This window comes from Lampetra planeri, chromosome 6 (assembly GCF_965212315.1).
Source record: "Lampetra planeri chromosome 6, kcLamPlan1.2.h2, whole genome shotgun sequence".
NCBI lineage: Eukaryota > Metazoa > Chordata > Hyperoartia > Petromyzontiformes > Petromyzontidae > Lampetra > Lampetra planeri.
The window spans coordinates 2,361,217-2,383,624 of NC_136112.1; the positions used below are offsets into that span (position 1 = coordinate 2,361,217).

The 22,408-nt window shown below is 55.6% G+C and overlaps 1 protein-coding gene across 1 annotated transcript in view; it reads right to left on the bottom strand.

Annotated features, from left to right (window-relative positions):
* Positions 1-116: 116 nt before the first annotated feature.
* Positions 117-22,408, bottom strand: part of MYO18A (myosin XVIIIA) — a 73,210-nt gene continuing 50,918 nt past the window's right edge. Inside the window, exons 31-45 of the mRNA XM_078595782.1 lie at positions 21,769-21,892; positions 20,903-21,103; positions 20,221-20,331; positions 18,970-19,074; positions 17,314-17,460; positions 16,658-16,771; positions 15,104-15,220; positions 14,143-14,226; positions 13,498-13,635; positions 12,653-12,838; positions 12,069-12,208; positions 10,277-10,321; positions 8,161-8,313; positions 4,071-5,633; positions 117-3,413 (exon numbers count right to left, since the gene is read on the bottom strand). Coding sequence (XP_078451908.1) covers positions 4,073-5,633; positions 8,161-8,313; positions 10,277-10,321; positions 12,069-12,208; positions 12,653-12,838; positions 13,498-13,635; positions 14,143-14,226; positions 15,104-15,220; positions 16,658-16,771; positions 17,314-17,460; positions 18,970-19,074; positions 20,221-20,331; positions 20,903-21,103; positions 21,769-21,892 — 3,226 coding nt within the window. The 3' untranslated portion in view covers positions 117-3,413; positions 4,071-4,072. The remainder of the gene's footprint in view (positions 3,414-4,070; positions 5,634-8,160; positions 8,314-10,276; positions 10,322-12,068; positions 12,209-12,652; positions 12,839-13,497; positions 13,636-14,142; positions 14,227-15,103; positions 15,221-16,657; positions 16,772-17,313; positions 17,461-18,969; positions 19,075-20,220; positions 20,332-20,902; positions 21,104-21,768; positions 21,893-22,408) is intronic.

Sequence of the window (22,408 nt, forward strand, 5' to 3'; positions counted from 1 at the left end):
TCATCCAGCAGCAGAGTGACAATCATGCCGCCCTGCATGTTGCGCCGCGTCATCGTCGTCGTCGTCATCGTCACGCAACGCAGCAATGAGACGCGCAGCGCGCCCAGGACGGATGCTCCGTTTACACAACTTAGCATTTTTATTTGCTAAAAAAAACAGAGAAAGCCCCCCCTCCCTGCTCGTTCCAGCTCAGATTCGGCAGCAACCACGGCCAGAGCACGTCTCGAATACAAAAAAAACCCAACCACGTTAAAATAAATTTGAGATCGCGTTGGGCAGCCCCGTTGACATCATCGTACCCGCAAACTCGATTTGACTCTCGCCGTACCACTCGGCATTTGAGAGGGGGGGGGGGGGTCACACACGAGACCCGTAACAGAGCCAGGCCCCCCTCCGATTGTCGAACCACTAAAGCCGACCGTGGGGGCGGGGTTCGGGGAGTTACACGAGCGGCGACGGCGGTGGAGAAGTGCGGCGGGGTCAAAGGGTCATTAGTTCGGTGAGGTATTGCCCTGCCCGCTCGCATGGCCGTGAAGGACCAGGTGCAAAAGCAAAACAAAACGCAACACGTATCGTTCGTCATTGACGCTGCTGCATGTTGGAGAAGGAAATAAATAAAATAAATACCGCGAGGATGGACCGCGCCCGAGAGGGCGTCCGCCCGTGTAGATGGAGCGATGGAATCGGCTCGTTTGCAGGAAGGGTCGATGGATTGTTTGCGCCGCGTGGCCATGAGAGATGGCGGAGGCGGCGGCTCGGGTTGGCCGTCATCCAGCAGTGGATTGATTGTTGCTGACGATGATGAAGGCAGCGTTAATGATGAATGCGGAGAACTTTCTTTTTTAATTGCTGTTTGTGCACAACGACCAACGCGGATTTCGCACTTTTGTGTGTTCTGTGCTCTCCCTCGCTGTGCATCCTCCCGTTGGGACGGGGCCGTCACGCACGCGCGCACACACATCGAGATCGACGGCATAGTTCCTAGAAAGCCGCCTCAACCCACCCGCCCGCTCACGCCCGGGCGCACTCCCCCGCAGAATTTACACCTCCCATGCGACACCCGAGTTTTATTTGTTTCCTGTTAAATTAGCACATTAAAAACATATTTACAGAAGAAACTTACCGCGGTGGGACGCACGATGGAAGGCTCGTCCGAATTTCTGACAACGATAGCAAAACGTTGTGCCATTCGGGACCGCCCCCTGTTTTTTTTGTTGCCTTTATTAGGAACAAAAAAAAATGTGCCCATGCCACTGCCGGCAGTAGGGGCCCCCCCTCCACTCGAGTTCGGTAAATTTTGCATTTAGATTGCAAGACAAACGTACCCCGTAACCTTCTAACTCTGCTTGCGAGGTCACTTTCAGCAAACCGGCAATGCTCATCGCACACTCTCAACCCTTTCACACAGACATGCTTCAGCTTTCTTCGACTTTTCAACTCAGCGCCAGATCATCACGCGCACCCCCACGGGACGTATCATGGGAAGACCAAATTTTGCCAGGATGTGTCATCAGGCAGGGTGGTGACGGGGCCCAGCGCTGTGGCGTTAATGCGATTGCCGCGGAGGGTTCACGGTTTGGTTTCCAGCGGCTGCCCCGATTAATCCCGCGCGGGTGTAAGAATCACAATCTTTTTTTTACCCTGGAGGAATCCGATGAGCTATGAAGGTCTTTTACACAAATGTCCAATAGGACAATAGCACATCCATGTAATAACCACAATCATAACAGTACATGCCATCTGCTTTCACAGTGTATGCTCGAGTTCCCCTGAGATCTCACATCATTTGAAAATCACCCACAAATTACCCGTTTGGGATTATACGTAGCAACCGCTGCCCCCTCCTGGCAGACTAATTGCCCCCAGGTCCACTACTGAAAATTTGACTATCCTGGTCAGAGTTACACCACACATCGTGGACCAGGAGACTCTGAGGTTCAGTCCTCAAAGATCCCAACGTCCAGCACGAGGCTCTCCGTACCACGAGCCGTTGGGCACGACGTCCGACATTTCTCTCGATATGCCGGGAACTTCTTCAGAGACCCAACTGAGCCCCTCAATGTCTCGCTCGATTGTAAATCACTGCCAAGTCACCCACCGCAGCGCGATACTGCACCCCTGCGAACACCCAAAAACCCTCTGCAGTTGTATTGCCACTCACATGGCATTGCTCCACACACAGCTGGTAGCAGTGGGCGGAGGAGTCTACCATGTGTTGGCTTGGGCAGGGGGTGTTCACGCAAAACGAACCAACCCCCCACCTGGGTATGGAGAGAATCTTGGTATGATCTCGATCCGAAGAAGAATCTAGCAAAGCCAATAACTGGCCACGCGTGTGACTTTAACGCTGTCAAACCTTTGACACTTCCCGGCGAAGCCAATCTTATTCATGCCTCGCATACAAATTCTTGTTTAATCTCCAGTGGTTTTCCTCCGATGGAAAATAAAGATTTGATTGACACGTAGCTCAAACTTATTTTTGCCCAAGTTAATTCTGCAACACGGATACAGGAGGACAAGAAAAAAAAAACGTAACCCCCCCCCCCCGCAAACACCAAAATCCTTCAGTTCCACTTCCACTTGCAACCATCTGTTTTTTTGTCTTTCACGATGAAACAAAACTCACTCTTTTCTTAAGGCTTTCAGGAACGCAGTGTTCCGGGCACTGTGGGGCGACGAGACGCGTTGGGATTTTCTCGCGGCGCAGAAGGCAGCTCGTGACGCTGTGGATGGGCCCCTAAGGGGATCCCCGCGCTGTGGTTCCCGAACTCCGATCGCGGAGTTGCAACTCCGCTTTTTCACGTTCGACCAAATCTACCGTTAAGCCCACGTGTTTAGCGAACTACTACGCCATACGTGCTTTTCCCGTTTGACGATTGGTGTATGTGGAAAATCTGGAACGAGCGTAAATCCAGCGACTGGATTTGAACGGACGACCCCGAGTTTGATTTCCTCTCACGATCAACACCCGATTATCTATTCCTAATTCAGGCGGAAAAGTTACAAAACCACCCCCCCTCCCTAAATTTCCCTTTGACTGCAGCAGCAGCAGCAGCAGCAATGACGCACATTGCACATTCAGAACGACGCAGCAGACTTGGTGCAAATCACTTCAAGGTGACGTCCCATCGCCATCGAGGGCAAATGCCACTCGCGTGCCAACCCCGCACCAGATTGCCTTGGCCACGGTGCTTTTGCCGATGTCGCTGGGGGATAAGGTGTGCCCTGGTGGGTCCCGGTGGGTCCCGGTGTGCCCCGGTGTACCGCGATTTCGGCTAAAGCAGTTCGGGTTCTTCAGAAAAAAACGATTGCATCCGTCTTTCCTTCCGCTCTCTTGAGCGCCGCTCGATCTCGCATCGCTCGCCTGGCATCTGCGTCGGTCTGCCGGGGTAAGTTTGTCCGTCGGGCAGCGTCTGAGCGGAAGAAGGAAACACGAGATGGTGTTAACTTGGGGGGGGGGGGGGGGTTGTGGTGTGGGGGGAGCGTGGGTGATGAGCACGATGAGTGGCGGTGCTGGGCCCATTGGGGATCCTGAGCGGAAATTATCTCATTTATAAATTCATCTTTCACAACTATTAAAAAAAAAAAACCTGTTCTCAAGTAAAGTCCTTGTGAGCCTTGGCTGCCGCTAATCTCCGGTGGGGGGATTTAGACATTCCTATGGCAAGGCCCAGTCTATCCTCAACCCAGCAAATACAACGACCACCGCGGGCCCTTCTGTGCGCCGTGCGGGAGCAGCCTCGCCGGGCGCATCTCGACCTGGCGGCGACCCCCATCAGACAGCCACGGTGGCAACGGTGCCAAGTCGATCGTGACGGACGAACATTAACGACGCAACTTAGTTTGTCGCTGGGTGAAAAATAACAAGGGCGAAGAGACAAACTACGCAACAGAGGTATCTTGGGTTGGATCGTGTAAATCTCAATGCGCCGTTGAACCCGCCACCACCCGACACGGCCAATTCGTAAAGTAACCCCCCCAAAAAACCACGAAAAACCTCTTGTTATGGATAATATCCTACATCTTAAACAGGTGAACTACAAAGCCCCGCGGCGCCCTCTGGCCGGTACCGTTAGTCGCTGTCCGGCCGGTACAGGTACTTCATCATCAGGCTGTCCACCTCCTTCTTCCTCTTCTTCTCCTCTTTCGCTTTCCTCTTGTCCGCCCGGCCGTTGCCCTCCGCGTCCCCTCCGGCGTCCCCGTCCCCCTCGTCGCCGGCGGAGCCCCGGCGCGTGGCCGCGGGGCCCTTCTTCACGCTGTCCACGCTCTTGTAGGACACGGTGGAGCTCGTCGAGTCGGACGACGAGTCGGACGACGAGTCGCTCGCATCCTTCTTCCTCGACTTCTTGCTCTTCTTCGGCTTCTTCGGCTTCTTGGAGGAGGACTTCTTGGAGCTCTTCACCGGCTTCTCGTCCGAGTCGTCGCTCGAGGACGACTCCTGCGAGCTCTTGCTCCTCCTGCCGCCGTGCGATGATTTCTTCTTCCCGATCGACGACGAGGGCGCGTTGACGTCCATGGCGGAGTAGGACCTGCGGATCTGCGAGGAGCGCGTCTCCCCGCCGCCGTTCGCCTGCACGCTCTTGGCGCTCCTCACGCTCATCCGGTCGTCGTCAGCGTCGCCGCCGGCGGCGGCGGTGTCGTCGTCCGACACGGCCGAGTAGTTGCGCCGCTTGGGCTTGACGGGCTTGTAGCTCAGCACCTCGTTGATGGCCGCCTCCAGCTCGGGGTCGAGCCAGCTGCGGTGCGTCACCGGCTTCACGTCGTCCGTCGCGTCGGCGCCGCGGTAGCTGCCGCCGCCATCGAGGGCGCTCTGAGGCCGCGGCGGAACCGAGAGGCTGCGCGCCAGCGCTGACGTCCGGCCGTCGTCGCCGCCGTCACCGCCGCCGCGCCCCGCCGACTCGCCGTAGCCCCCGCCGCCTTTGGACCAGGACGAGACGGACGACCGCGACTCGGGGCGCGAGCCTGGCAGGGCGCCCGTGCCGCCCAGCTCGGAGCGGCGCAGCGACGACGGCGTGGGGCTCAGCGCGCCCGAGTCCAGCCGGCCGCGACCGACGCTCGGGCTCGCGCCGCCGCCGCCGAAATCGGAGCGCCGTCCCAGGCCGTAGCCGAGGCCGACGCCGCCGCCGTCCCCGAAGGAGGCGGCGGACGCGGGACGCGGCAGCGAGAGGGAGCTCCGGCCGCCGAAGCCCGCGCCGGACTTGGCGTCGTCGCCCTTGTCGTAGGCCATGCGGCGCAGCGACGGCACGAACGAGAAGTCCGACTTGGCGTCGTCGTCCTTCTCGAGGTTGGCGAGCGACCACCGCTTGTCGCCGGCCGTGCCGTTCCTGGGGCGACGCGCGAACGGCCGCGACGAGACGCTCGCGGCGTCATCGTCGAAGTCGTCGGCGGCGGAAGGCAGGGACCTGCGCCACGACTTGACGTCGTCGAGGTCGTCCATGCTGGAGGCCTTCTTGGACTTGCGCAGCGAGGACGCCTGCTCGGCCGCCGAGTCCCTGCTGAGCGCCGACAGCAGCGACTGGGAGTCGTCGTCGTCGTTGTTGTCGTGCTGGCCGCCCACACGCTTGCGGTAGCTCAGCGAGCTCATGACGGACGCCGGACGGACGTCGCCCGCGTCCTTGCCGTCCAGGTTGAACCTGGACCCCGGCCGAGGGGGGAAACGCGCGGAGGGGAGGGGAAAGGCGAGGAAAGGAAGGGAGGAAGGCGAAGGAGGAAAGGAGGTGAAGGAGAAAGGGCGAGAGGGATGGAGGGAGGAAGACAGACGGCAAAAAGGGGGCAGCAGAGAAGATTCAGGTGGAGTTCTAGGCTTCATTTCTCACAGAATATTTGACGGTTGTGCGGGTAGACTGGAGTAGCAGGGGCCATAGCGAGATGTATACTGGATGTGGTGTGCCGGGGAGTGGAAATATCCTCCGGAACCCGGTTTAAATCGAGGCCTGGGTGTGGTTGGGTGGTGGGAGTCAACTACGAATGGGCGAAAAATTTAACTGATTTGGTTATTAGCTTTAAAAGAGCGTCACTCGTTGGGTCACTCGTTGTGAGTACGTCGCAATCGGTATTTGTAAGCAGAGTGAAAACCAAGACTGGAGGTGTCAAAAAAACAGTTATTTTAGAAGCAGAGGGAGACAGAGAGAGTGAGAGGAGAGCGAAAATGAGATTATACATGTAATGTAACTTTACATCAAATTATGACACGCGACGGAGACAAAATAACGCGGAGCGATGAATACCTAACCACGGGGCAGCCCCTATCTTGTCGATACACGTCCTAGGTCACGTGTCGGGCCCGTCACACATCAGTTTTACAGCTTGGCTAACAACAACAACAACAGAAAGACTGCAATGTTAAACCACAGTGCGCCACCTTCGCATTCATTGCGGTGAACCTTGCCGCACTGACGACGCGTCGCGAATGTACGCTGCGAGAGTGACGACGCAGGTGGCGTGACGTTTTGGTTAATGCCCCTCTTCAGAGTACGTTGTTTTTTGTGTACGGCTTAACACTCGCGGATTCTGATAAGGTTATGGGATTTCCTCTGCGATTGGCAATTTAAGGATGTTGGTGCAATTAAAGTGTCGGCATCTCAAGTGGTACCAACAAGTTCAATGCTTGGCCTGGGCCCATGGTGCATTCCTTCAGGACTCACTCGAAGTATTAAATTAGTGAGACTCACTCTGAGGTTAGTGAGACTCACTCTGAGGTTAGTGAGACTCACTCTGAGGTTAGTGAGACTCACTCTGAGGTTAGTGAGACTCACTCTGAGGTTAGTGAGACTCACTCTGAGGTTAGTGAGACTCACTCTGAGGTTAGTTAGACTCACTCTGAGGTTAGTGAGACTCACTCTGAGGTTAGTGAGACTCACTCTGAGGTTAGTGAGACTCACTCTGAGGTTAGTGAGACTCACTCTGAGGTTAGTGAGACTCACTGACGTTAGTGAGACTCACTCTGAGGTTAGTGAGACTCACTCTGAGGTTAGTGAGACTCACTCTGAGGTTAGTGAGACTCACTCTGACGTTAGTGAGACTCACTCTGAGGTTAGTGAGACTCACTCTGAGGTTAGTGAGACTCACTCTGAGGTTAGTGAGACTCACTCTGAGGTTAGTGAGACTCACTCTGAGGTTAGTGAGACTCACTCTGAGGTTAGTGAGACTCACTCTGAGGTTAGTGAGACTCACTCTGACGTTAGTGAGACTCACTCTGAGGTTAGTGAGACTCACTCTGAGGTTAGTGAGACTCACTCTGACGTTAGTGAGACTCACTCTGACGTTAGTGAGACTCACTCTGAGGTTAGTGAGACTCACTCTGAGGTTAGTGAGACTCACTCTGAGGTTAGTGAGACTCACTCTGAGGTTAGTGAGACTCACTCTGAGGTTAGTGAGACTCACTCTGACGTTAGTGAGACTCACTCTGAGGTTAGTGAGACTCACTCTGAGGTTAGTGAGACTCACTCTGACGTTAGTGAGACTCACTCTGACGTTAGTGAGACTCACTCTGAGGTTAGTGAGACTCACTCTGAGGTTAGTGAGACTCACTCTGAGGTTAGTGAGACTCACTCTGAGGTTAGTGAGACTCACTCTGAGGTTAGTGAGACTCACTCTGAGGTTAGTGAGACTCACTCTGACGTTAGTGAGACTCACTCTGAGGTTAGTGAGACTCACTCTGAGGTTAGTGAGACTCACTCTGACGTTAGTGAGACTCACTCTGACGTTAGTGAGACTCACTCTGAGGTTAGTGAGACTCACTCTGAGGTTAGTGAGACTCACTCTGAGGTTAGTGAGACTCATTCTGACGTTAGTGAGACTCACTCTGAGGTTAGTGAGACTCACTCTGAGGTTAGTGAGACTCACTCTGAGGTTAGTGAGACTCACTCTGAGGTTAGTGAGACTCACTCTGAGGTTAGTGAGACTCACTCTGAGGTTAGTGAGACTCACTCTGAGGTTAGTGAGACTCACTCTGAGGTTAGTGAGACTCACTCCGAGGTTAGTGAGACTCACTCTGAGGTTAGTGAGACTCACTCTGAGGTTAGTGAGACTCACTCTGACGTTAGTGAGACTCACTCTGAGGTTAGTGAGACTCACTCTGAGGTTAGTGAGACTCACTCTGAGGTTAGTGAGACTCACTCTGAGGTTAGTGAGACTCACTCTGAGGTTAGTGAGACTCACTTGGAGGAGGGTTTGAGGCTGCCCTCGTCTGAGGGGGTCTTGCCCCCGCCCCCCGGGACGTCGCCCGGCGGGCTGCCCTTGTTCTTGGAGAGCCACGACTTGACGCTGTCAACGCGATCCTCCACCTCCGAGTCCTCGTCCTCGTCGCCCCCACTGGAGGGAGCGGGGAGACGGCGGAGAGGAGAGAGGAGATAGAGGGGGAGGGAGCGATAGAGCGGAGGAAAAAGAGAAGAGAGGAGAAAGTGTCAGAGGAGAGAATTGTAGAAGGAAGAGGAGGAATGTAGAGAACATGAAATAGGAGAAGAGGAAAGAGACGGTGACGGAAAAAAAAATGAAGAGAGGAGAGAGTGACGAGAGGGAAGATGAGAGCAGAAGGATGTGGAAAGATTGAGAGGCGACAGAGACATTGCCGGGCGCAGAGGAGAGGAATGCGACAGGTGAGGAGAGAGAAGATTGAAGGAGACTCGAGAGTAGAGAGGAAAGGCATGGAGGGCAAAAATAGAGATTGGCGCAGAGAGGGGAGAGAGGGAATTAGAGGAGAGGGGAAAGGGAGCGACAGAGCGAGGGAGGCAGAGAGGGGAGAAGAGAGGAGATTAGGGAAGGGAGACGTAGCGAAAGGAAAGAGAGACACAACGTCAAAAGAAAGAGAGAGGGAGTGACAGAGAATGACAATGAGAGGGAGGGCGAATGTAGAGAGGGAGGACAGGAGGTGGAGGAGGAGGAGGAGGAGGAGAGAGAGAGAGACAACCTCAGGATGTGCCAACGCGTATTACACCGGGCGGAAACGACAGCGCCGTTGGGGACGATGCAGGCAAGGCGCGTGGTGGCGTGACGGCATTTCAAGATTGCGAACGCTCCCGATGCAGTCCACCGAGCGGTTGAGCAGTTTAATCCGTAATCCACGGGTCAACGTGGTTGAGATTTGAACTGAAGCTACAATTCAAACGTAAAGATCGGTTATATTTAATAACAACGACAACAATGATAATCATGTCACGTGGTATCCGCTCGCTCTTATAGAGAGAGAACGACTGAGAGTCGCCAGGAGGAACCAAAGTCGAGCGGGAAAGGCTCAGCAGCCACGCGGCGAGCATCTTGTGCCAACAATTGCCCAAGCTCTGAGGTCCCCTATATATGTGAAGGTGTCATCGGCCAATTTATGAGTGCGTTATACGTGGGAGGAAACCGGAGCACCCGGGGAAAACTCAGGCGTTCAAGGGGGCAACACTCTATCCCATACACCTGTAACAGGCGGAGTTCACACCATCGCCGTCCCGCCCTCTCCTGGCGTGCCAGGGTACGGCGGACCTCCTCGACATCCACCGGGGGAGGGAGTTTCACGACAACATCTGTGGGGTGATCCGCCAACCCTCGCTGCCACCGCCGCCGCCGCTGCTCTCCACTGTTCTGGATCACAGGCGGCCACGAGCAGCAGCGTAGCCGCCATGGCCCGGCTGATTCGATTCAAGCAAAACAACCCCACCCCTGGGGGGGGGGAGGTCACGTGCGATGGCAGAGTCCACTCCTTGGCACTCGTAACAGAGTTTGCGGTGCTCAAAAACAAGTAAATGGGCTTTGAAATTAACTGAGAAGGGCTCGTTTTATTTTTTTTTATTTAAATTCATTGGTCAGGTGGGTTTGTGATGGAAGTTAATTAAAAGATTTAAGTAAATATGCAAAGTTGCGGCTTGACACGCCAAGTGTGGAATTAAACGCGAGTTTAAATCGAAACTTTACGTCTTCAACCGCGGCTTTCTTAAACCGCATTATAAATCGTTGTAATTAATAGCTGAGGATAATCGCTTGGCGTTATAACAGCTTAGTGTAATCAATCGGTCGGTACCATTAATAGGGTTAGCGGGAGTTAATTTTTAAATGATCCAGATCTGCGTATAGACATATTTTCCGTGGCGCGCGCCGGACAGACGTGGTCACGGTTCGGCAAAACGAATCCCGCAAAGGGAGGAGAAACGTTCGGCAATGTCGGCGCCCGACGCGCGACGTTCGACCGAGCCAAGTTAGCCGAGTCTGTCGCTCTCCCGCGCTCGCGCGTTGTTATTTTTGTTAGTACTACTACGATGTCCGGCGCAGAGAGTAGGGGGGGGGGGAATCTCACGTTTTGTTCTTCTTCCGCTGGTACTTCGCGACAAGCTCCTGCACCCTGTAGGCGTCGGGAGAGGTCACGCAGAGTGCAACGAGGAAGGAGGAGGAGGAAGAAGAGAAAGAGGAGGAAATAAGAAGAGGAGGTCGCGAACGGGAGGTGGGAAATCGCAGCAGACAACGATTGGAGTTAAAGCGAAGCTCGGTCGACAGTGGGAGTTCGGGGGGGGGAAATGTAAATAACGCGTAGAAGCTCATCTCACATGACTGTGGATCTTTAAGGTAAATGAAATCCATAATTAAATATTGACAGCAGCGTTTATTTAAACGAGCAAGACTCTGCACTGGTTTCGACACCCTAGCTGAAGGCCCAAAACTGGTCCCGAGTATTTTTTGCTTGGTTTGGACAAGCGCTGCTGGATGGCAAAGTACAGATTTACCTCCGGCAGGTCGACCGCTGCGATAGGGAATGAGCGATAAACAGAAGTTGGCTTTGTTCCGTGAACCAAACGCTTGGGGGAGAAGAAAAGAAAACTGTCGCGCTAAAAAGGCTACGGCGCTATTTGATTGGCTCATCGGGAGGGGGCCCACGTTGCGTGGGAGTCATTTTTCACCGATGGTGCCAATTACCCCTCAAGAAACGCCAACGCAGCCACCGCCACTACTGGCGGTGGTTATTTTACCATTTCACCCCCCCCCCTCTCCGGCGGCCCCCACCCACTCACCCACCCACCGTAATCTCGTCTTAATAAATCCCGAGCTACCTCTGTGGTCAGCAACGCTAATTTCTCAACGTCCGAATTATTTCCGCTCCTCGCGCAAATATTTTCTTTTTCAGGGGGACAGCAAGGCGGGAAAAAATGAAAGCAAGCATCGAACAAAAAAAAACAGCAAAAAAAACCAAATCCCGCCTCAGCATTTTCTGTAAGTGCGTAGTCGCATAAAAAAACACTAAACTATCATCTCCAAAAACCTCTCCAACGTCCGTGGCTTTTTCTGAGTCCTCGGTCGCGGTGAAAACCAACCGCCTTCCACGGCACGCTCCAGCCGCAGAGAGCCGTGGGGGGGGGGGGGTCATGTCTGCCGACGGGAACGGCCGACTCGTTTTGCCCGCCGATGGGGAATCCTCGGTGGCGGTGAGACAAACGGCGCAAAGCGGCAGCGCCGCCGCCATCAAGCGGCGGGAGGTGCGGTGATGTGGCCACGCCAGCACCTTCGTTTCTCTTCTCTCGCTCTCTCGCTCTCTGTCTGCCTTTGTGTCTCTCTCTCTGTCTGTCTGTCTTTGTGTCTCTCTCTGTCTGTTTGCCTTTGTGTCTCTGTAATAATCTCGTTTCCATGGGACAGACAGTTCCCTCGCCTGAGTCGACTCGAGTGCACTCACGTTGGCCTGGTTTTCCCAGAAACGCTCGTCTGTCTGTCTGCATATTTGTTTTCTTGTCCGTCTGTCTGTCTGCTCATTCGTCTGTATGCTCTTTGGCTCGCCATCGAACAAAGACGGTCACTGCATCGCGCGCGTTCAGGCGCGCTTCTGCAGTCGTCTGGGGCGCTCTTCCATCGGATATTAGGAAGCCACCATAGCTATGCGCTTTTAAGTCATCGAGATTGAAAACTCATTTCTTTGAAACTGCTTTTTGTATTTAGTTTGTTGTCCTGTCCGCTCACCTCAGATTAGCATGGATAGCTACGTATGGAGCAAAAGAAGTTCAACATACTCATTAATCTCTCTGCTTGTCTAACCGCCTGCCTGTCTGCCCATCCGCCTGTCTGTCCGTCCGCCTGTGTAATCGTCCCTCTGCTCGCTCGCCCACCTGTCCACCGCCTCGTCGTTCTCGTCGCTCGCCATCTCGTCCTCCATGGCCGCCTGGAGGTCGCTGATCCTCTGGAAGGAGGCGTGGAGGTCGCTCTGCAGGCTCTGGTTCGCGGCTTCCAGGCTCGCCATGTCCAGCTCCTGTGGGAAAATTCATTGTAGAGCGGGGGGCTGCGGGGGGCTGCAGAAAGCCGTGGGGGGCTGTGGGAGGCCACCCCCCCCCCCCCAATGGACTTCGCTACCGCGGACTGGGGCTCAGAGGTGACACATATCGAGAGGGGTGCGCTTAAGAGGTACTGGACTTGAGAAGGGTTGATGTTGGAAGATGTTGGTGATGAAGATGACCATGCCGAACATGCTGCTGCTGCTGCTGTTAATCATATGCTACTGATCATGACGACGACTGATATTGTCATTGCTGCTACTGGTGGTGATGACATCAGCAACTGTGGAGACATCTATCGCATCGACCGATTACGCTGCTGACGATGACGACGATGAGGACGAGGATGACGACAGTGACAAGGGCGATGCCGTCGAAGATGACGAGGATGACAACGACGACGGTGATGCCGACGACCCCACCAGCTCGTGGCGCTTGCGGTTGGATTCGCCCTCGCGCTTCGCCAGCTCCGCCGCCTCCTCCTTGACGTCTCGGATCTGCCTCTGGAGCCGCTTGTTCTGCTCCTTCTCGCGCCCCTCGCTGGCGCCGCGCTCGTCGCGCTCGCTGCTCACGCGGTCGATGTTCTCCTTGAGCCGCAGCGCCAGCGCCTGCGGAGTCCCGCCGTCATCGGCGTCGTGAGCATCATCATCATCATCGTTCGAGACACACAGACGAACAGATGCACGGTTAGACAGGCACACACATGCACTCAGACAGTGAGACACAAAGACAACGATCCCCCGTATAGCATTAACAGACTGTTGGGGCAAGTGCTGTTAGCCAACACATACTCTGGAGCCATACGCTGAACCCCGCACATTACTTTGCCGATGTGAGTGGGGCAGGCGCCCCAGGGGTTGCAGCTATGAAGGCCGGCACGGCACACGAGGGGGTGGGTGGCCAACACCACGCCGCCTTTACCTCCTGAGTGGTGATGTTTACACACCACGCCAGGAACTCATTTGAGGCCGAGTCGACCTAGGTTAGGCCCATGACTTGTTCAGATAACGGCCGCTCGCCAGAATCGAACTTGGGTCGCCGGGCCCGTAGCGCAGTGCGCTAACCGCTACACCGCCGCTCCCCTCAAGTCAGCCACACAGGCAGATGGAGACACAGACACACAGATGAACAGATGCATGGATGGGCAGACTGACACACATCCACACACAGACAGTCACAGACACACACAGATGAACACACAGGCAGATGGAGAGACACAGACAAGACACACGGACACACAGACACAGACGGTATGACGGCGCCGTGCCTCGTAGCGCTTTATCTGCAGCTTCTCGAACTCGAGCTTGGACTCGAGGTCGCGGATCCTCCCCTCCTGGCGGCTCACGATGCAGCGCTCCACCATGGACTGCTCCAGGAAGGCAACGCGTGCTTGGAGCACCTGCACCTGCAGCGCCACATGACACGAGCGAGCCACACGAGACGCGGTCACGCTTTGACGGGTTACGCGACGCGGTTCATGCGCCGTGCTGTCACGTGGTCCACGTGGCATACAGTCACGTGGGTCACACGACATGCGGTCACGTGGTCCACATGACACGTGGTCACGGGTCACGTGGTCCACACGACACGTGGTCACGGGTCACGCCGTCACGTGGTCACGGGTTACGCCGTCACGTGGTCACAGGTCACGCTGTCACGTGGTCAACGCGACGCGTGTTCACGTGGTCACGCGACGCGATCACGGCCGACGTAACTGCGCGGTCACACGGTGCACATGCCGTACGAAGGACGTTCAATTATCACGACGAACCCGTGAGTCGGCAGTTCCTAATGTCTTGTGACAGTTCTGCTCTCACGAGCAGTTGCACGGTGTGTCACGATACTGCTGCTGGTTGTTGTTGTTGTAGTTTTTGTTTCGTTGTTTGACAACGCCGCCACCACCGCCGTTTACCTTCTCCTCCATCTCCTCCTTCTCCCGCGCGGCGTCGCCCAGGTTGACCTCCAGCTCGTTGATGTGGGCCAGGTCTGTGGACGACTGCGGACCGAGAGAGAGTGAGAGAGAAGGGTCAACCGTGTGAACGGGGCGGACACGGATAACTTAGCGGAACGCTTCCGTCACCCGACCGCACGTCGCTAGTCGCCGCTCACTCCGCGCCCACCGCGGTGAGACGCCGCAGCTGCTCGTCTTATTGCAGGGAGACTGGCTCTCGCCATAGGACTGTCGAATGCCCACGCCTGGTTCAGGACTGCCAATGGCGATCTGGACCACCGCGCTCCGTTTTCGTACGGCGTCCAGAGAGACCCCGCGTTTAGAAGCTTCGTGAATCCGCACCGCGTTGTAGGAGCAATTAAAATGTCGCAAGATGCCCGTTTGTTGTGTCAAACCAAGTTTGTTCTCTATTTTCCACTGCCTGCAGAGGAAGGTCAATTAATGTGGAGCAAACATTGCTTATAGTTGATTACATCCGTGAACATTTTGTTTTTTTACTAAGCATAACGGGATTATTACGGTGCCGATAAGCAGCAAGAGCTAATTATTTTTAACACGTTTTAATAAACACACTCGCTAATTACGCATCAGAGAAAATAAATAACATGGAATTACGCAACGCTATAAGCAGCCGAGCTATGGTGGAGCGGTGGCGCAGTGGTTAGCGCAATAATGAACGTCCAATCAGACTACAGGACGAGCCAATGGTAATGATAACAATGTAGAGGTAACGTCCAATCAGACGACAGGACGAGCCAATGGTAATGATAACACAGTACAGGTAACGTCCAATCAGACGACAGGACGAGCCAATGAATAAAAATCGCTTATCGAGCTACATTTAGAAGTAAGGGAGCACTTTGAGAAGTCATTGCCATGCAAACGATGTGCTAATATATGCACGCGCGGGTGAGCCTGGCACCTGGGCCACGAGAGCCTTGTGCTTCTTAATCAACTCGTCCAGGTCCTCCTGGTCTTCCTCCACCCTCCCCTGGAGGTCCGTCTTCTCTCTCTGCAGACGCACCATCTGCTCCTCCAGCTGCTCGCCAGTCCAGCGGCACCAACGACACAGACGACGACAACAACAACAACAGTACAGGCGGCCAAATCAACAAACAAACAAACAGACGAGAAAATATTTGCGTTGAATCCTTCGTGGTGCCCGCACGGAGGGGCGCCGGAGGTCTTCTGCGTCCGCTCCGCCCTCTCCTGCCGCGTCTGCTGTCGTTATCACGCCGCATTTGGCCGTTATGTGAGCGACGGAGACACAACACTGGGCCCGGTGACGAAGGAGTGGCACGAAGCCGCCGCCGTCGCCCCCCCCCCCCCCCGACCGTGACGCACGAGCGTGTGGAACAGCCGGAGAGCTGGGAGAGAGATGGCGAAGAAGAGAAGCGGCGGGTGGTGGGTGGGTGGGTGGTGGGTGGGCGGGCGGTGGGTGGGCGGTGGGTGGTCGAGTGAGGGGTGGGTGGGCGCTGGGTCGGTGGGTGGGTGGGTGGTGGGTGGTCGGGTGGTGGGTGGGTGGCTGGGCGGTGGGTGGCTGGGCGGTGGGTGGGTGGGCGATGGGTGGGTGGTAGCTGGGCAGGTGGGTGGGTGGTAGCTGGGCAGGTGGGTGGGTGGTAGATGGGCGGTGGGTTGGCGGGTGGTGGGTGGGTGGTGGGTGGGTGGGCGGTGGGTGGGTGGGCGGTGGGTGGGCGATGTAGGAGACGATCGCCAGGGTGGGGGGAGTACGGGGGGGGGGGGTGCAGGTGGGGGGAGTGCGGGGGGGTACAGATGGGGGGCTGTGTCGACAAGCGCGCCCTGTGGGTGAAACTCCGAGCGCTCCCTCCAACAGGCAGCAGAGGCGGCAGCAGTGGGGGGGGGGCCCCCCTGGAGAAGATCGAGTCATCCCGACAGACGGCTATTGATCTCCTGACACGAGGCAGAGCCGGGGGCTAAAGAGACAGAACCCGGGAGAACAAACGGGGACAAAAAAAAAAATCAATCCGCCGCTCTCGGTGGGGGTGGCCGCCCGCTTGCCGCCCACCCTCCCCGCGGTGGCGCAGCAGCGTGGCTGGCACGGGCCCCTGGTGCAAGGGAAATAATTCGGGGTTGCCCCACGATACCTCGCCGATCCCGTCGAGGAGCGGAGTAAACCTTCATCGGGAGGAACTCCGGTCATCGTCGGTCACCGCATCATCGCGCGGCACTTTCGGATGCACTCCTGCGGCCGTCTGGGAGCTGCGCGCTTTCAAATCATCGAGATTGACAAACTAATTTCTGTAGAACTGTTTTGTGTGCGTTTAGTTTGTTGTCCTTCCCCACGCACCTCCGATTCGCACGGTTGGCTACGTACGGTGCGGAAGAAGTTCAACGTCCACGCGTACCCCCCTGACCACCCCCCCCCCCTCTTCAAGCCTGGTGGCTAGGCCTCTGCGGCCCCCGGACCCCCGGTGTGGTGGCGCCCCCTCCCCCCCGGCCCCCCCCCGACTCTCACCGCCACTTTGCTCCGCGTCATCTCCTCCAGCTGATGGTGGAGGTCCTCCACCTCGGCCTCCAGGGCCTTGCGGGCCTTCACGGCGGCCGCACACGCAAACTCCGACTCCTCCAGCTGCCGGCACAGACGAGAAGAGGGAGGCGGAGGTCAGGACGACGGGAAGGCGAGGGGGCACACACGCAGCAGCGTGTGGGTTCGACCAAAGGGCAGGGCAGCTGGGCAGTGGGCCAGCAGAATCAAAGGGCAGTGCAGCTGGGCAGTGAGTGAGTTACACTAAAGGGCAAGGCAGCCAGGCAGGGAATGAGTTAAATATTGGAGCAACGCATCTTGGAAGCAAGTGAGTTAAATCAAAGGGCAGGGCAGTTGGGCAGCGAGCGAGTTGAACCAAAGGGCAAGGCACCTTGGTAGCAAGTGAGTTAAATCAAAGGGCAAGGCACCTGGGCAGTGAGTGAGTTTGATATTAGTGCAAGAGATCTGGGCAATGAGTGAGTTATTTCAAAGGGCAGCTGGGCAGCGAGCGAGTTAAACCAAAGGGCAGGGCAGCTGGGCAGAGAGTGAGTTCAACAAAAGGGCAGGGCAGAAGTTGGGTGGCGAGCGAGTGGAGTGGAAGTTGGCTGGCGACGCGACGATCGCTCGGAGCGGCCCTCTCGACTCGCCTGGTTCTTGAGCTGCGCGATCTCCCGCCTGCTGGGAGCGCTCTCCTTCAGGTGCTCCAGCATGGTCTGCGCGTCAGCGAGCAGCGCCTTGGTGCGCCGCAGGTCCCTCCTTAGCCGCTTCTCCAACTCGAAGTCCCTCTGCCCGACCTGCCCAACCCCCACCGCAATGAGAAGGAACGTCATCAGAAACTCGCGGGATTTTGTTTGTTAACGCGTGAAACGCTGCCGAAGAGTCCGTTTTCGTTTAATTATATCTATCCGGCAGCGGCATTTGTAGAAAAAACTGCTTTGTGCAACGCTGCGCGATTCGCTTGTGATTATCATTCAAGCGGGAGGACCCCGGAGCACCCGGAGAAAAACTCCACGCATGCCAGGGGGCGCAAGGCCCCGCGCTATGCAGAAAGGAAGAGATGACACCCCATAATAGAGGTTTTGTATTTTTTGGGTTATGTCGCGTGAATATAAATGCGGCGTTAAACCCGCCACCACCCAACACAGCCAATTGGTAAGGTTTGTCACGTAAACAATGCGTGCCAATTCGTTACTAGTACAGCACACCGGTGTGTTTGAGAGTAAAACCCACGACGACATTTACAATTCGAGCACCGTGACGTTTCGCCAGGAATTACAACAACCAGCATCATCAGGCGAGTGGCTCACACGTGACGACATCACGTTTATCCCTCTATTTCAGACCAAACAGGAGGATTTCTCCACAACTCTGACTGTCACCTGATGATGCTGGTTGTAATTAATAGCGAAAACGTTGTACTCGAATTGTTAAATGTTGTGGGTTTACTCTCCAACACACAGCAGGTGTGTGCTGTACCAGTCACGAATTGGGGTGCTGTGTTTACGTGACAAACCCTTTCTAATTGGCTGTGTCGGGTGGTGGCAGGTTAATGACACATTTATATTCACGCTACCTAACCCAACAAATACCTCGATGAAAGATATTGGTCGCAAAAGCCTCCTGCGTGCTAAACAGAGATGGCGGCTCGTCCACGTTTGCCGAACCGTCTTCCCTTGGCGAGCCAGGGCCCGGCACAACCTCCTCGACGCCCAAGCGAGGCGAGTTTCCCAACAACGTCCGTGCGTGCGGCGATCCACCAACCCCTCGCTGCTGCTGCTGCTGCCTCCACAGCGCTGGATCGCAAGCAGCAGCCACGTGCAGCAGCAGCAGCAGCGTAGCCACCGCCACCGCCGCTCGGCCGCTCGGCCGACAGCAACCACAACATGGGTTGTTGAGGGCAACGGGAAGCGGGGAACGTGGGCGGTGGAAACGGTGGACTGTGCATAGTTACACGATTAGTTGGCTGTCGAGTAAAGGGCAAAAGCGCTTCGGTGTTCACTCGCAGGCGGCTGCAATCGGGATTCTAATTCGGGATGTCAGCAGTGCCGGCTCGGCACTTTCGACGCTTCTGAACAGGAGTCCATTTTCCAGCACCCCGTGTGAATCGCTGCGCGCCGCTTTTTTTTCGTCTTTAGTTTGTTTGTCCTTCCCCCCGCACCTCCGACTCGCACGGTCAGCGACACGAACGTACATACACGCACGCACGCACGCACACACGACGGCGGGCAGTTGGCAATAAGCCCCGCTCGAGGTCGAAGCGTTTGTAAATTTTGCTCCTGACGCGCGCAAACGGAGCTCAGCACCTGCTCCCCCAGCAGAGCCAGCTTGCTCTCCAGGTCTCGCTTCTGCATCACGAGCTTCTGCTTGTCCTCGTGATCCTCCTCCAGCTGATGCTCCAGGTGCCTCAGCTGCACACAAAGACAAGCGGTATACATATATGATAAAAACACACACACAGACACACTTTGATGTGCATTATAAACTTTTGGCATCCGATGGCTTGACTTTGTCATAAATGTCACCGGTGCATCTGCGACAGGTCTCCTAGCGATCGAGAGCTCAGTTCGAGGGAGTCGGCTGTGATGCCACTTTGCAGAACAATTTCCCCGTATTGACGCGCAAACTCCTGCTGAAAATTGTGCTCCCCTTTCGGTTGGCAAATTGCACTCACTTTGGCTGGGGGTCGACGTTCGAAGTGAGGACTGCGACCCTCAAAAGAACGGCGCTGCCCTCCCCGTGGTCGACCCCCCCCCCTCCCCTCTTACCCCCTTGATCCGTGGATCAAACAAATCACTCGAGGCGCTGGTGTATGGCAGCCAAGAGCAGTTTGTGCGAACGACGTAGCAAGAAGTCGCGCGTTTGACGCAAACGGTCCTTCGCTGACGATGCGCGATGAATTAATTAATTCGAAGCGCAGGAGAAAATATTGACTCCGAACACCCAACCCCCGTTCCTGGGATCAAACATTAGGTTTGTTGTGGGTTCGTAGCAGCACAGTGCACTCACAGACTCACAGACGACACTGGCAGGCAGACACTCACACCACCATCGTCGGGGAAGAGTGAGAGAGAGAGAGGTCGTTTTTCAAATGAATCTCGGACAACAGCCGGCCGGCACTAATTGGCCACGAGACGTCACGGACTTGGTTCTGGATCTCGTCTGCTTTCATGGCCGCGGCAATGCTTGGGATGCAGAAAAGGGGATTTACTATATAATGATAAAAATTACGATTTATTTAACCAGGAGAGCCGCAATGAGTGAAAAGAAAAACCTTTTACAGGAGGGTTCCGTTACATTGTGATGTTTGGCCAACCCAGTCTGTGTGTGTTATGAGTATTTGGCTGCTAGAAATGTCCACGTGACGATAAGCCACTTCGTTTGTGGCCAGGTCACTTCTGAAAAAGAGCTATGCAGCTCAGCGGGGCCTTTACCTGGTAAAAAAAAAATATCGTTTATAGTTTCATTGTTTTAGTTTGACTATGGGAGGGGGCTGACACAGAACAGGGGGCAGAACAGAAACCCGATGAGGCAAGGGGATGCGGAGAGGGAGGTACCCGTTTCTGGCAGGTCTGTCGAACATCCTCCACCTCGTCTTCTTTGTTCTCCACCTCTTTCTGGTGAATCTGCTTCATCCTCTGCATCTCCATCTCGTTCCGCAGCTTGTTCTGCGCGTGCAAGAGGTTGGTAAGCGGTGAGCGTTGTGGCCGTCGCAGTCAGTGGCAAACACAAACATCCCCCCGCCCCCCGTGCAGCCTTAGCGGACTGTTGGGGCAAGTGCCGTTAGCGAACAGCAGCGTCTATGAAGACCGGCACAGCACACGAGGCCGCGGGTGGCCAACATCACGCCCGGCTGCCTTTGTCTCCCGAGTGGCAATGTTTACACACTGCACCAATAACTCATTTGAGGCTGAGTCAACATAGGGGAGGCCCAGGACCAGTACAGATAATCGTCACCGGTGTCGATGGCCGCGAGCGGGAATCGAACTCCTGGTGGCCCGGTTCGTAGCGCACTCATGAATTGGCCGTAAAAACATCTTGATATATGGAGGACTGTAGAACTTGGAGCGATTGTTGGTAGTGCCGGCTCATCGCGCACCTGGCTGCCGCTGCCTTCTACCTGGGTTTGTGGTTCGTGAGATCCAAATTGCATGAGCGATGATGCTTTGTATGAAACCAAACATCGAGACAGAGACAGAGGCACGCGGCGGACCACGGCGGTGTCCGCAACCCCCTCACCTGCTCGAGAAGCTGGATCTTGCCCGCTTGGTCGTCCAGCTCCTCCTCCTGATCGTTGACCTTGGCCTCGAGGTCGCGGATCTGCTTGCGCAGGCTCGCCACGGAGCCCTCGTCATGCGAGCCCTGGGTGGTCACGTCCAGCAGCTCGTTCTCCAGCTGCGCCACCTTCTCGTTGAGCATCGTGATGTCAAACACCTTGTCCTGGGGGCGAGCGCGCGCACGCACGCAACACGCGGAAGTTTTTCCATTGACGGTTAGAGAAATTCGCACGTGTTCAAAGGCAAACATTAGAGAAAAATGCTATGATCATCCGCTCAGACAAATCACCAGGCTTTTGGCCTCCACGTGAAGATGAAGCCGGAGGTTGTAAACATTCTGACTCGTGAGCATCACAGACACCTGAGGCCGTGACATCCAAACAAGGGAGCCGTGAACTTGTCGACAGCTGACTTGCTTCTCTGTTCATGCGTGTGTGCTGCAATGTATGTATGTGTACAAAGATTCACCGCGTAGCCTTCAACACACCATTCGGGGCAAGTGCTTTTAGCGAGTCGGCACGGCACGGCACACGCGGGGGTGGACGGTAAACGCCACGGCTGACCGCCTTTGTCTCCGCAATGCTGGTGTCTACACACCGTTCCAGGTACTTAGTTATGAAGGCCGAGTGGCCTTCGGGGAGTCCCAGAATCGGTTCAAATATTCGTCGCCGTTGTTGGGTCGCGAGCGAGCATCGAACCTCGGGTCCCCGGGTTCGCAGCGCGGCGGCTCGCTAACCGCTGCACCACCGCTCCCCCACACATTTAAATCGATACACACGTGTGTGCGCGCGTAGCGTGCGTATCGTGCGACGCGCCGTCTCTCGTCACCTCCAGCTGCTGGTTGAGGCTGCTGATCTCCAGGGAGATGACGTCGTGCTCGCGAGTCAGACGCTCCCTCTGGCTCCGCTCGCGGCTCGCCTCCTCGAGAGCCTGCGCCAGCTCGCCGTCAAACCTGGCAGCGGCGCCCAACCACCGGGGTAGGACGGTGAGAAGCACGGTTGGCTACGCACGGCTTGCAGAAGAAGTTCAACGAACATGCGCACGTAGCCGTCGGCGACATTTTACGACAGCGGCAGCCAACGTCCCCACAAAGATCTCGAGTTAAGCGTCTGCCTCTCTCTCTCTAGAACTGCGCGTTCATAATCAGAATCAGTATTATTGATTCATAGCGGAGGAGGAGTGCCATGAGCTATGCAGCTCTTTTTCACAGGTATCCAGTAGGTGACACGGGGTCAGAACGTTACAGCAACAAACGATATAAAGAAACACGATGGGAGTGCAAAGTATAGGAAAGGTAAAAAAATCACTTGAAACAATAGACAAATTAAACTAAGCCACGTGTCATCTTACCAGGTAAAGCACACTGAGCCATTTGCTTCTTTTTCAGAAGCGACCTGGCCACAAATGATAGATCAATGAAGCGGCTTATCACGTGGGAAATGTATAGCGCCAAAATAATCTAAATAGC